Here is a 12,215-nt window from a genome sequence, read left to right as displayed (position 1 = left end):
TGCCGTGGCCGGCAGCCACCCCGTACTGCTCGGGAGATGGGTCCATCTGTGGAATGCGTCCAGCAGTCCCTGTGGGGAGGGCCAAGTAATGGTTCCACCGGTCTCGGCAGGATGGAACAGCTGGGCATTCCCTGGGAGGTCGACTAGGGGGTCTTACTCTCCCTTTCTTCTCTCCCTGTCCCGTCCCCTCCTCCCCATGTTATGGGCTGCTGTTTGAGGGCACATGAAGTGCACATGGGGGTGCAGTGCACTTACCTGGCCGGGGATCCTCTGGGGGTGCTCTGGGTTCTGGCAGGGGGCTGCGCTGGGTGTTGGGGGTCCACTCGTCCTCTTCCCTGATTCTGGGCCATGGTGGGGTGTCTGTGCTATGTGAGACATTAGGGAGATTCCTTTGACATTCTCTCAGAAAGTAGTCTTTCTAGTGGCCATTACATCTGCCAGGAGGGCTTATTGGTTGGCGGCCTTGTCTTGTAAGTCTCCCTACTTGATCCTCCACAAGGATAAGGCAGTGCTGCGTCCGCAGCCTTCGTTTCTTCCAAAGGTTGTTTTGGCCTTTCATCTAAATGAGGACATTGTGCTGCGGTCCTTTATGTCCTCCGTCACACCCCAAAGAGGTGGCTTTGCATTCCTTGGACATTGGGTGTATCTGTCTGCTACGGCTCCTTTTCGGAGGTCAGACTTGCTGTTTGTATCAGTGGCTGGTCCGAAGAAGGGACTGGTGGTCTCATCGGCCACCACCTCTCGGATCAGACAGATTGTAGTTCAGGCTTGTGCCTTAAGGGGAAGGGCGCCTCCCTTTCCTGTCAGCGCATTCTACCAGGGCAATTGGTGCCTCTTGGGCTTTCCGACTCAATCAAGCGTCTGTTTCTCAGGTGTGTAAGGCGACGACCTGGTCTTCCGTTCACACTTTCACTAAATTTTACAAGGTTGATTTGAGCGCATCTTCGGATGCTTGCTTCAGCCGCAAGGTTTTGCAGGTGGCTGTTTAAGGTTGCAACTCCTCCGTTGCGGATCTCTGGTTGTTATGGGTGGAGTTAACCTTTGTTGTTCCCACCCCTCTTTTCTTTGACACTGCTTGGGGACATCCCTAAGGTCAAGAGCTCTTGTGTCCGTCAATGAACGATGGAGAAAATAGGATTTTTGTACTCGCCGTAAAATCCTTTTCTCGGAAGTTCATTGATGGACACCGCACCCACCCTTCCTATTTGTACTGCCTTTGACTAACTGAGCTGCTGGATGCAGTGTGAGGGGTTATAGCCAGTAGGACCGTCCCCTGGGCGGTACTGTGCAAGTGTTGCTGTTTTTAACACTTTGCCTAGTCCTTTTTTAAAGGGGTGATATAACCCTAAGATCAAGAAGAGCTGCTGTGTCCTTCAATGAACTTCAGAGAAAAGGATTTTACAGTGAGTACAAAAATCCTATTTTTTTTTTTTTTTTTTGCCTTGTTTGAGAGCTCAAACTAATGCTCACTAATGAAATGTTAATGAAAGTGTTACATATTCTTCCTCCTTGTGTTCCAGAACTGTTCAGGTTGGCTAACCCCCATCTTGCAGGACATGCTGCGGCATATATTTCAGCTCTGCATTCTGGAGAGCAACCAAGAAATTCTTGATCTTATCCATAAGGTAAAGTTTTTGTTGTGGTTTGACTGCTGCGATAGATGTTCAGCTGACTTGTAAATGTATTCTGTTTTTATTTTCAGTTGTGGCAAGAACTTATTACCAAAGCAAACGTGCAGTACGTAGTGGCTGCTGCCTGCCCATGGATGGGAGCTTGGCTCTGTTTAATGATGCAGCCAGCTCATCTGCCTATTGAATTAAATATGCTGCTGGAGGTCAAACCCAAGTCAAAGGTGAGGTGATGCAATAGTAATGTGGGTTCAGGGTTGAGTTGTGTCTACTTTAATGTAGCAGACACATCATATAGAAACTATATATGCCCTTTTGTCAAAAAAAAAGCAGGTCATTGTTTGAATATAGAGTTTAACGACTTTACTTTTTAAATTATTATTATTTTTTTTAAATCATCTTTATTATTTTCTTATAAAATTTTTTTATTTTTATATGAAAAGGCAGGTGGTAAATTGCGTCAAGGTCAGGGGCAGACAAAAGAAGTCACCCAGGAGTATATTGCTGGCTCAGACAGTGTCACTGAAGACTCTGCCACCAGAGACTTTGTGGTTACTCGAGCTCGTATTGCTGCTGCAAGGTCAGTACACTTTTGTAAGCAGATACAGCATAGACCTGTTCTAATGCATGCTTTCCAAAAAAAAAAACATGTATTTTGACTATCTGGTTGTCCCAATTTCAGACTGCTTGGATCGTTGTGCTGCTGTATCTGTGATCCTGTTGTAAATGCACCTTCTCAGGAGATCAAGCCTGCTGAATCCCTAGCCCAGCTACTTCTCTTCCATCTTAACTCCAAGTCTGCCTTACAGAGGATAAGTGTGGCTCTTGTGGTTTGTGAATGGGCAGCCTTGCAGAAGGTAATATAATAAGGCCAGATTTATATATATTTTTTTTTCTTTTTTGCAGATGTGATACTGGATGACCAGACAACAAACCTGTCATTTAAAACCTACTAAAATTAACCTATGGTGCAAAACGGTCACCAGTCAGTACCCTGGAGTTATGAAAGTGCCTCACTGGTGCCCACATTACGTTGGGTGCATGGGAACAGAGGAGTAACTAAGCATTAAGGCTGCTTTCACACTGGATTTTTTTTTTTTTTAAGCGCTTTTGCATTAAAGTGCCTGAGCTCAAACGTGCTTCCCTTTAAAATCTATGAATGTGTTCACGCTGGGATGGTATGTGTCTGTTGCAGTGTAAAAAACATCATCCTGCTTGCAGCATTTTTGGAGCTTTTTTGGGGAGTTAAAAACCTCAGCAAAAACTCTCCTCCCCATTGAAATAATTGGGAACCGCATCAAAAACGCCCTCACTAAGATTTTTTTTTTGGTACAGTTTTTTGTCACATGTCCTTTAAAATATGCACCACCATTATTAACACATGTTTTTACTGGAAGTTGTTTCTGCTGGAAGATGTTGAACATTTGAAGTCATTTGACAACTTTTAGACTCCGATTTTCAGATTTGTGAACCTCTGCCCATCTTTACTTCTAAAAAAATAAGACAACCTGCTCCAACCTGTGGCCCTCCAGCTGTTGCCAAACTAAAAGTCCCATTGGGCATTGCAAAGCTGATGGTTACAAGCATGACTCCCAGAGGCAGAGGCACGATGGGAATTGTAGTTTGGCAACATTTGGAGGGCCACAGGTTGATCACCTATGCCAGATGTTTTTTATACCAAATCATGCTCCTGATCTCTTGCCAGTTGCTCTAATTTCGCAAAATGTTCTTCCAGCTTTTTGTTGCCCTGTCCCATCTTCTTTGAGACCTGTTGCTGCCATCAATTTTAAAATTATTTTATTTTCTCAGTTTAAACCTTTTGATATCTTTTCTATTGTGAATAAAAAATAGGTTTGAGATTTGCAAATCATTGCATTCTGTTTTTAAAAGTACGTTGTACACAGCATCCTAACTTTTTTGCAATTGGTTTTGTAAATTAACATTCCGGTGGTGATTAAAACCAAAGAGGTACTCTGGAGCAGTAATCTGATTCAAAAATCCACATAAATCGCCCTGTAAATCACCAACTCTTTGAGAATGGCAGTGCAGTTTTTATTTTTATTTTTTTCTAGATACTTTTACATTTGATGGCTTACAGAATTTGAGGGTTTGCAGCAGTATCTCTTTAATTCGTTTATTGCTTTTGTGATAAACATACAGTGCATGGCATTAGCAGGTCTGTCACACAGTAATAATGGTGAAAGTCCATGCAGCTCTGACTGATCCATCTGTTGGTGCAGTGTAAAGCTTATGCAGTAGCACGTAGGCTCTCGGCTCTGCAATGCTGAATGAATGGTCTTTGCTATTATGAATCAACAGCAGTGTTGGGGCCATAGCTGTCTATGACATAGCCCCGCAGCACTGTTCGCAATCGCTCAATGCTGCAGGGCTATGTAAGCTATCTGCTGTGAAGGCAGTGCTGGTCTCCAGAGCCCCTGCTGCCAGAGACCAGCAGCTTCTGCTCCAATTTCCCTGTCCAACGAGTTTGTCCTTGAAGTGGAACTTCAGTCGTGTTTTTTTTTTTTTTTTTCATCTTAGACTTAGCGGAGGGAGATTTCTGCAGCATATTTGGCAAGTACAGAACCACATATATAATCATATGCAAAGTGGTTGGAGGGAAGCTTCAGAATGGCAAAGATGTTTTTATTACAAATTATGTGAGCAGACTGCAGTTCCTCTTTAGCTATTGAGGTAGTTTTAATAACGTTTTCAGTTGTATTGGTCAGACTTCAAGAAGTGTCCCTAGCCTAGATGCTTGCAGGTTTATTGGTACTCTGATCGGTCTGCAGTCACCTATACGCTAATTGATTTTGTATATTTTACAGAACAATTCTCACTGGGCACACGACTATTGCACTAACTGAAAATTCGTTTCAAAGAAAGGTCTGGTGCTCTTTAGAAAGTTCTGGAATGGCAAATTTTAATCAATTAGGCATCATGGTTACCTCATTTAGAGCCCTTCTGCATAGTGTTGCTTCCTGGCAAACTTCTTTAACCATTTGCCTACTGATACTTTTACCCCCTTCCTGACAGGCCAAATTTCACCTTTCGGCACTGAATACACTTTAAATGGCAATTGTACGGTCTTGCACTGTACCCATATAAAGATTTTTTTTATTTGTACTCCAATGGGTTAATTTTTTTTCCAAAAAACTGTAAAAATGGGGGGGGGGGGGGGGGGGGGGGTTATAAAATTTTGCAAACAGGTAATGATTGCCAGCACTGAATCTGTGCCCTGATTATCAGTGTAAATGTCCCTTTCACACAACCCAGTTACCAGATCTCCTCTCCTTGCGCTGTCAGTGTGAAGAATGGAATGCTGATAACAAGCTTGTGTTTACATTGTGATCAGTTGTGATTGGACATATCTGCTCATGTGGTAAAGGGCCACTGTGACTGGCTGTGGCTGTGATCAGCTGTGTCCAAAAGGACACCATGATCAGAGTGCACCACAGTGGGTGCGATCATGGGAGGATGTTGTATGATGCCCTCCCAGAACTGGCTGACAATGCTATAGCGGTCGGGAAGTGGTTAAAGGGGAAACCCAAGAAAAATGGCTACATATATAGTTGAAAATACTGTTTTACCAGCCTAGTGTGTGGATTTGTGCAGTTAGAATTTTACACACGGCACCACCAGACAGGTGACCTAATTGTGCAACTCAGTTTCTTATGCCACCTCTTTGCCTCCAATCCTTATATTGAACAGTGACTTGACATAATTGCCTTTGTCCTGAGAGCAAGTATAAGTTAAACCAGGAAGTAGCTGTTTACCGACTAGCAGAGCGTTTAAAATTACAAATCCTTTTGGAAGGTAACAGCCAGCATATCTATATACATGTCTGTTTTGTTTGTTTCTGGAGTATAGTATTGAATTTGTCAAATTTTATTTTGCGTTTTTATTCAGTTCAGTGGTTATACAGCCTTTGTTTCTGTCTGTATAGGAATGCAGAACAGTATCCCTTGCCGTCCAGCCACGTCTGCTTGCAGTTCTTTCAGAGCATCTCTATTATGATGAAATAGCAATCCCTTTTACCAGGATGCAGAATGAGTGTAAACAGTTAATCTCCTCCCTGGCTGATGCTCACATTGACATCCAAAGCAGAGTAAACTGCAGCGTATTCACCATCGACCAAGCTAATGATCTGGTGAGTGTGTTCTGTGGACTTCAGGGAATAACGTCAAGCGGCTGAGCCAAAAATAGCATTAAGTAATTTGCCTGTACTGAAAATGCTGTATTCAGGGATTGTTCATGACTTTAACCACATCACCACTTAGAGGTAAAGCATTACAAAGGAGGGAATATTAACCACTTCAGCCCCTGAAGATTTGGCTGCTCAATGACCAGAGCACTTTTTGTGATACGGCACTGTGTCGATTTAACTCAGAATTGGGCGGTCGTGCACCGTTTAACCCAAACAAAATTGCCTTTTTTTTTCCTCCCACAAAGCTTTCTTTTGGTGGTATTTGATCATCTGTGTTTTTTTTTTTTTTTTACTAGTAATGGCAGCGATCTGAGATTTTTATCGTGACTGCGTCATTATGGCAATGCATTGAACACTTTTGACACATTTTTGGGACGATTGACAATTATACAGCAATCGGTGCTATAAAAATGCACTGATTATTGTATAAATGTCACTGGCAGGGAAGGGGTTTACTGTGTTTCCTGACTGTGTTCTAACTGTAGGGGCCGGGGGGGAGATTGACTATAGGAGATGACAAATCATGGTTACTAGCTATTAGAAACTCACGATCTGCATCTCCTCTCAGAACAGGGATTTGTGTGTTTACACACACGCACATGTCCCTGTTTTGCCTCTCGTGTCCACGATTGCTCGTGGCTGACGGTCATCACAACCGCTGGACACAAGCACTGGCACCCGTGCAGTGGGCACGTGAGCACGCCTCCACTTGCTATCCCGCTTTAGGAGCCGACATACAGCTATGATGGCTCGCGGGATCATGCCAACCTGCCGCGGTATGACGGCGGCTGGTCGACAAGTGGTTACAGTAGACATCACATTTTGGAATATGTCCCAGTCATGTTTCTTTGACAACAGAAGGCAATGTATCCTCCTTGAATGTGGTTGCCACCTGTCTAGGATTTGAACCATGTGTCTGAGTTTCAGGCCACCTGAAACCTGGACACATTATTCCGACCAAATCTCATCGGTATTCCCCCTCGCACCTTCAGCTACTCACCTCCCCCAGCTGTCCCCTTCAATCGACACTTTCAGTTTACACTCTACCCCCCTGCACTGTTTCCCTTCTCACTTGGTTTCTCCCTGTGCCTCTCCTGCTCCTCATCCATCTGTACTTTGGTCCACCTCCACTGCAATACAACTTAACTGCCTTTCATTCAAATTGCATGCTGCTCTATCCCTGTCTCCCACTAGCAATGCTGCATCTCACATCAGAACTGCTGCTCTCCCATTCATTCAGCTTCTTCCTTCCCCTCAGCACCGACTCTGGTTCTCCCCTCATCATTGCCTGTTTGCTCACCTCCATCCACATTTCTCACCTTTTTATAGAACAAGTCTTGTTCCATTCCTTCCCCCCTCCCCAACCTTGTCTGAATTCCACCAACCTACCACCTATCTTTGCTGCATCCCCCTCTTTCCACCCCTTGTCGTCCTCCTCACCTCCCCCTACCTTCCTATCATAGGTCAACCTTCCCCTTGCAGCCCCTCCTATTTATACTACCCACAACCACCCCCTCCCCCACAATCCTGCCACATTCTTGCACTCCTTGTCACACCCAAAGGTGTCCCGGGGCTTTACTGATCCTATAGTGTATACCATAAACCACATCTCCTTTTAAAATATTTTCAGTCTGCCATTTTCTGGCAAGTAGTTAAGTTCTGGTCCATGGCAAACAGACCCCCTGAAATCTTCTAAATACAGTTTCTATTCTCTATTCATACATAGAGCAACATTTATGCGTAAACACTTTTATTTTTTTTTATTTTTTTTTTGGTGAGATGAGGCTTCTGCATGTCCTCATGTATACCCAGTAAGGCGAAAGCTGGGATTAGTGGTAGGATTGTCTGCAGGCGAGTATTAAGGTTATCGAAGACCTCTAGCTAAACCACTCCTGGACAGGCAAGTTCAAAGTATAACTAGTCTTGGACATCATGCAGGTGTACTGCTGACTTTTACACAGACTGTTTGCTTTTTTAACCTTGCTTGTAACCCTTTTACTTGTTCTTAGATCACTACAGTGTTCAGTGAAGCAACAGCAGTTCTGAGAGGGAACCCGAATGCTTTCCAGATCTTGGATGCAAAAAGACAGCAAGTTCAAATGACTGTGGTGGAAACCAACCAGGAATGGCAGGTGCTACTGCTGAGAGTACACATGTTTGCAGCTTGTGCCATCATCAACCTCATGCAGCTGCCTGAGAAGCTCAATCCTATAATTAAACCATTAATGGAATCTGTGAAAAAGGAAGAAAACACAGCAGTGCAAAACTTTGCAGCCTTGTGTATTGCTAAACTCTTACAACAATGCATCTCAAGGACGCCTTGTCCAAACCCCAAAATATTGAAAAATCTTTGCAGCTCTGTGTGTGTGGATTCCAATATCACTCCTTCTGTTAGTTGTCCGGCCCCAGTCATAAACCACACTGACAACTCAAAAGGTATACCAATAGAATCTAACATGTATCAATTATTTTGTTAACCAGAATACTTTTTTTTTTTTTCCCAGCATCTGAGTAACTGGTTTGCCTGCTTTGTTTTGCCTTCTCTGGATATTTCTGTATCACATGCAAGTAAAGTCGCTGTAGATCCAAGGATGATAAAATCAGCAGAGCTGCCGCTCATTTTAGATTTACAGCGACTGCACTTTCAAGTGCACTTGCGGTGCAAAGTGGATTTGCCTTTTGTAAATAACCCCCAATGTATTGTAGCTTTGACTAAGAAGGGAGAGAGAAGCTCATGTCAGAACAAGAAGCATGCTGGTAGGCTTAGAAAGTGCAGTATGACAGATCGGCTCCTGCCATCCCATTTATATTTATGTAAAAACATGGGATATACTTAAATCCTGATTTGGTCACCCTCATGGAAGACCGGGTGCTAAATGCCAGCAGGGGGTCATCCTATGCAACTCTGACTGCATGAATCCAAAGGAAGAAATCGGCTGCACTACAAAGAAAATTTAAATGTTGGTAACTTTATTCATCTGGACAAGATAGGAGGTGGTTTCATGGACTCTATTCATGTTGTCCAGGTAAAGTTGCCAGCTTTAGATTATTTATTTATTTTTATTTTTTTCTTTGGCATGCAGTCAGGGTTTCCTTTTTATACATTTTGTTTTTCCTATGTGTCAGGACACAGACAAATGTCTGAACTGTTTGTAACCAGACAGCACAAGAGTCCCGCTTTCTTATGTTTTTTAAGCCAGATAGGCTGCTTTGCTTTTTAGTTTCACTTCATTAATGGGACCTTGGTGATTCAGCTCCACCACCTTATACTTCCTTTCCAATGAGGGTGTCTTTACTGGCTACTAAGGCTGTTTCATTGGACAGTGATATGGTACTTAACAAGGATTTGCCATAGAAATAGGCATCAGTAATATAGTTCTGAAATGGCCCAAAGATTCACTTTTCTAATTTCAATAAATTTTTATTAAAATAATCGGATTTCACACAATCTTGGAGAACTTTACATTCAGTTGAATAGCAATATCATAGACAAGTCACTGTTTTGTACGTTGAACAACATTCGTCAAAGGAGCAAAGCAAGAAGGAGAGGCTTCGAAGCTTGGATAACCTCTAAGACTACCGATACATAGAACCATGTAACCAAAATCAATTAAGAGTAGTGTTCACTAGTGAACATTGGGATGTGTACCACACAGTCCAGTTGGATCATCCGGTGCTCATCTGTACAAAATTACCCTGGGAAGCTGCAAAAAATTTCGTATGTAGCATGTGTGTTCGTAGTCTCAATGACTTTCTGGAAAGATGGGGGGGCTAGTCTCTTTCCAATGACTATTACCAATCTAGTGCTAAGGAAAACATGCGTGATTATGGTTCTGATATGTGGTGGAAACTGTTCCACACCTAAGGATAAGACCGCCATAGCTGCACAAGATGAAATTAATGACCCAGTGAGAGTGGGGATTAGATTAAATGTTTTAGACCATAGCTGCAGTAGAGCTGGGCATCACCATAGGACATGATATAATGTGCCAATTTCTCCAACAAAGGGGGGGGGGGGGAAGACTGAGGAGAAAACCTGGAAATTCTGTAAGGTGTCAAATACAATCACAGCAGTAATTTATGGGTCGTTTCCCATAGATTAGCGCTTTTAGTTGCTTTAAAGGTAATTTGTAAAGCCTTAACCCATTGGTCTACAGAAAACTCTGCACCCAATTCACGTTCCCACGCCTTAATGTTAGTGGATTTTTCAAAATTCATCTTAGACTGTAGAAGACAATAAAACATGGAGATGCCCTTTATAGCAGTGTGATGGTTAGTAAGATAAAGAACTAATCTCCCCGGTAATTGAAGAGGTAGGGTTTTCGTGTAAAAGTGGGATACTTGCAGATATCTATAGCGGTCATTATCCTCTAGGTCATACTCTGCTTGTAGTGCGTCAAATGTTTTAGGAATAGAGCCTGCCATCAGATCCAATATGTTTTTGATGCCCCTGACCACCCATTTGTTCACATTCAAATCTGGGATTAGCAATGGGATACATGAGATTGGGAGTGGTATTGCTTTTAAAACATGTTCTGAAAAATTTAAAGACGTAAACTGCTTCCAAATGTTTAAAGTGGCCTCCATGGTGATCGACAAGTGTGTGTGTGTGTGTCTGAGGGGAGAAGGTGGAGGACAAAAGTAGATCAACCAGTTTCTTCTGATCGATCTGTGATTTTTTCCAACTCTACCCATCTAGGACTTTGCGAAAGATTCACTTTTCTAATGTCATTCATGTGTTGAATATTTAAAAGTATACTGTATTTACAAATTGGTGTCTTTGTCAAGACCAGAAAACTGCATGTAGTTTACAGAAATGTGCAACATGCTTGAAAGGTAAATGTATGCAGTGCTTGTGATAATGGAATACATTGACGGTATTGTATAGTTGTCTATATAAAGCACAGTCTTTGTATAGTAGTGTTTTATATTCTGCTGTGCTCTTTATTTCTTCACAAAGGATCAAATTCTGAAAAAGATGGGACTTGCCATACAGTGACGAAGCACAGGGGCATAATTACCCTCTTCAGACACCAGCAAGCTGCTTTTGCAATCACAAGCAGACGAGGTCCAGCTCCCAAAGCAATGAGATCACAGGTGACAGAGTTGCCTGCAGGAAGCAGTAGCCATGGGGCTTCAGATTCTGACGAGGTACATAGTTTGCAGTGGCAATATATGTTGGCTTCACAAGTTGCCATGCTTGCTTTGAATATTTATTACAGGTACCTCCTATAGCACCGTCAATGTCTACAGCACTTAACGTATAAATATATTGTAAATTCATCAGTGCCTGCCCTCTAGGAGCTTACAATTTCTAAGGTCCCTAACTTGGATGAAGATAATATAATATACACACATGCCAATTTAAACAGGAGCCTATTAACCTACCAGCAAGTTTTTGGAGTGTAGGAGGAAACCAGAGTACCTGGAGGAAACCCGCACAGGGAGAACAGTCCATGTAGGTAGTGTCATGGTTGGAATACGAAACTATGACCTTGGTGCTGCTAGGTGGAAGTGTAAACATTGAAAGTTACAGGTGTCTTTTTGAGTAAATGCTTGAAGATATACTATTGCCAGGACTAAGATCTGACTGCTGAAATGGGTTGGCGGTTATGCATGTTTTTGCAAAAAAGAATAACCCTTGTTGGACGTCATTCCAAGTGCTGTCTTTTCCTCACAGAACTATTTGGGAACTATTCACTAGTTGGCTATATCTATTTATCTCTATCGTAAACACAATGTGCCTAATCCTCAGGTGAGGTCTGAGACCCTCCAGGATTCCAAAAACTGGATGACCTCTACAAAATTAGCACTGCTTTGGGCTTTGCTTTTCAAGTAGAGATGTCATTCTTTCTATGTGACTGGTACACATCAATGAGCTGCTGCTTAAAAACACTTTAAAGGGAAACTATAAGGGCCTGTTCATACCTATACCTGTGCATAGGAGTGAATGGGCCCTCAAGTGTTTCTTTATAGGAAGGTCATTTTTTTAATTTTTTTTGCCAAACTTTGTACTTTCTAATAACTTTATGCTCAATATTAAGCTCATTATCTGTGCCCCACGTATGTCCAATCTTTCCCATGTGCACAATAAATGCATTTCTGTAAACTTGTAGACATGCACTGTAGTATATGCACAAGTATATGATGAGCAAATATGGCTGCCCCATGCATGTTTATAGCTGAAAATGTTCTCTAATTGGGTTTATTAACCACTTAACAACCGGCCCATAGCAGATTAACGGCTACCCAGAATTCTGCTCTCGTAATTCTGCTTACAAGTGATCATGGAGTGATCCCTTGTAAACAAACCGGCGTCATGTTATGACGCCGGTTCCTCCCTCCCCTCTCTGTACCGATCGGTACAGGGGAGGGGGAAGAGA

The 12,215-nt window shown here is 42.6% G+C and overlaps 1 protein-coding gene across 2 annotated transcripts in view; it reads left to right on the top strand.

Moving 5' to 3' along the window:
• The window catches only part of BTAF1 (B-TFIID TATA-box binding protein associated factor 1), a 176,689-nt gene that overhangs the window by 69,860 nt on the left and 94,614 nt on the right, over positions 1–12,215 (top strand). For both annotated transcript variants that reach the window (XM_077455229.1, XM_077455228.1), the window contains exons 11-17: positions 1,521–1,625; positions 1,703–1,852; positions 2,072–2,208; positions 2,311–2,485; positions 5,572–5,775; positions 7,842–8,268; positions 10,793–10,983. In XM_077455229.1, the coding sequence (XP_077311355.1) occupies positions 1,521–1,625; positions 1,703–1,852; positions 2,072–2,208; positions 2,311–2,485; positions 5,572–5,775; positions 7,842–8,268; positions 10,793–10,983 (1,389 nt within the window). The remainder of the gene's footprint in view (positions 1–1,520; positions 1,626–1,702; positions 1,853–2,071; positions 2,209–2,310; positions 2,486–5,571; positions 5,776–7,841; positions 8,269–10,792; positions 10,984–12,215) is intronic.

The sequence above is a fragment of the Lithobates pipiens genome, unplaced genomic scaffold, assembly GCF_037356315.1.
Source record: "Lithobates pipiens isolate NorthernLeopardFrog02 unplaced genomic scaffold, aLitPip1_a1.2 Scaffold_25, whole genome shotgun sequence".
Lineage (NCBI taxonomy): Eukaryota > Metazoa > Chordata > Amphibia > Anura > Ranidae > Lithobates > Lithobates pipiens.
This window is presented reverse-complemented; position numbering and strand designations above follow the sequence as displayed.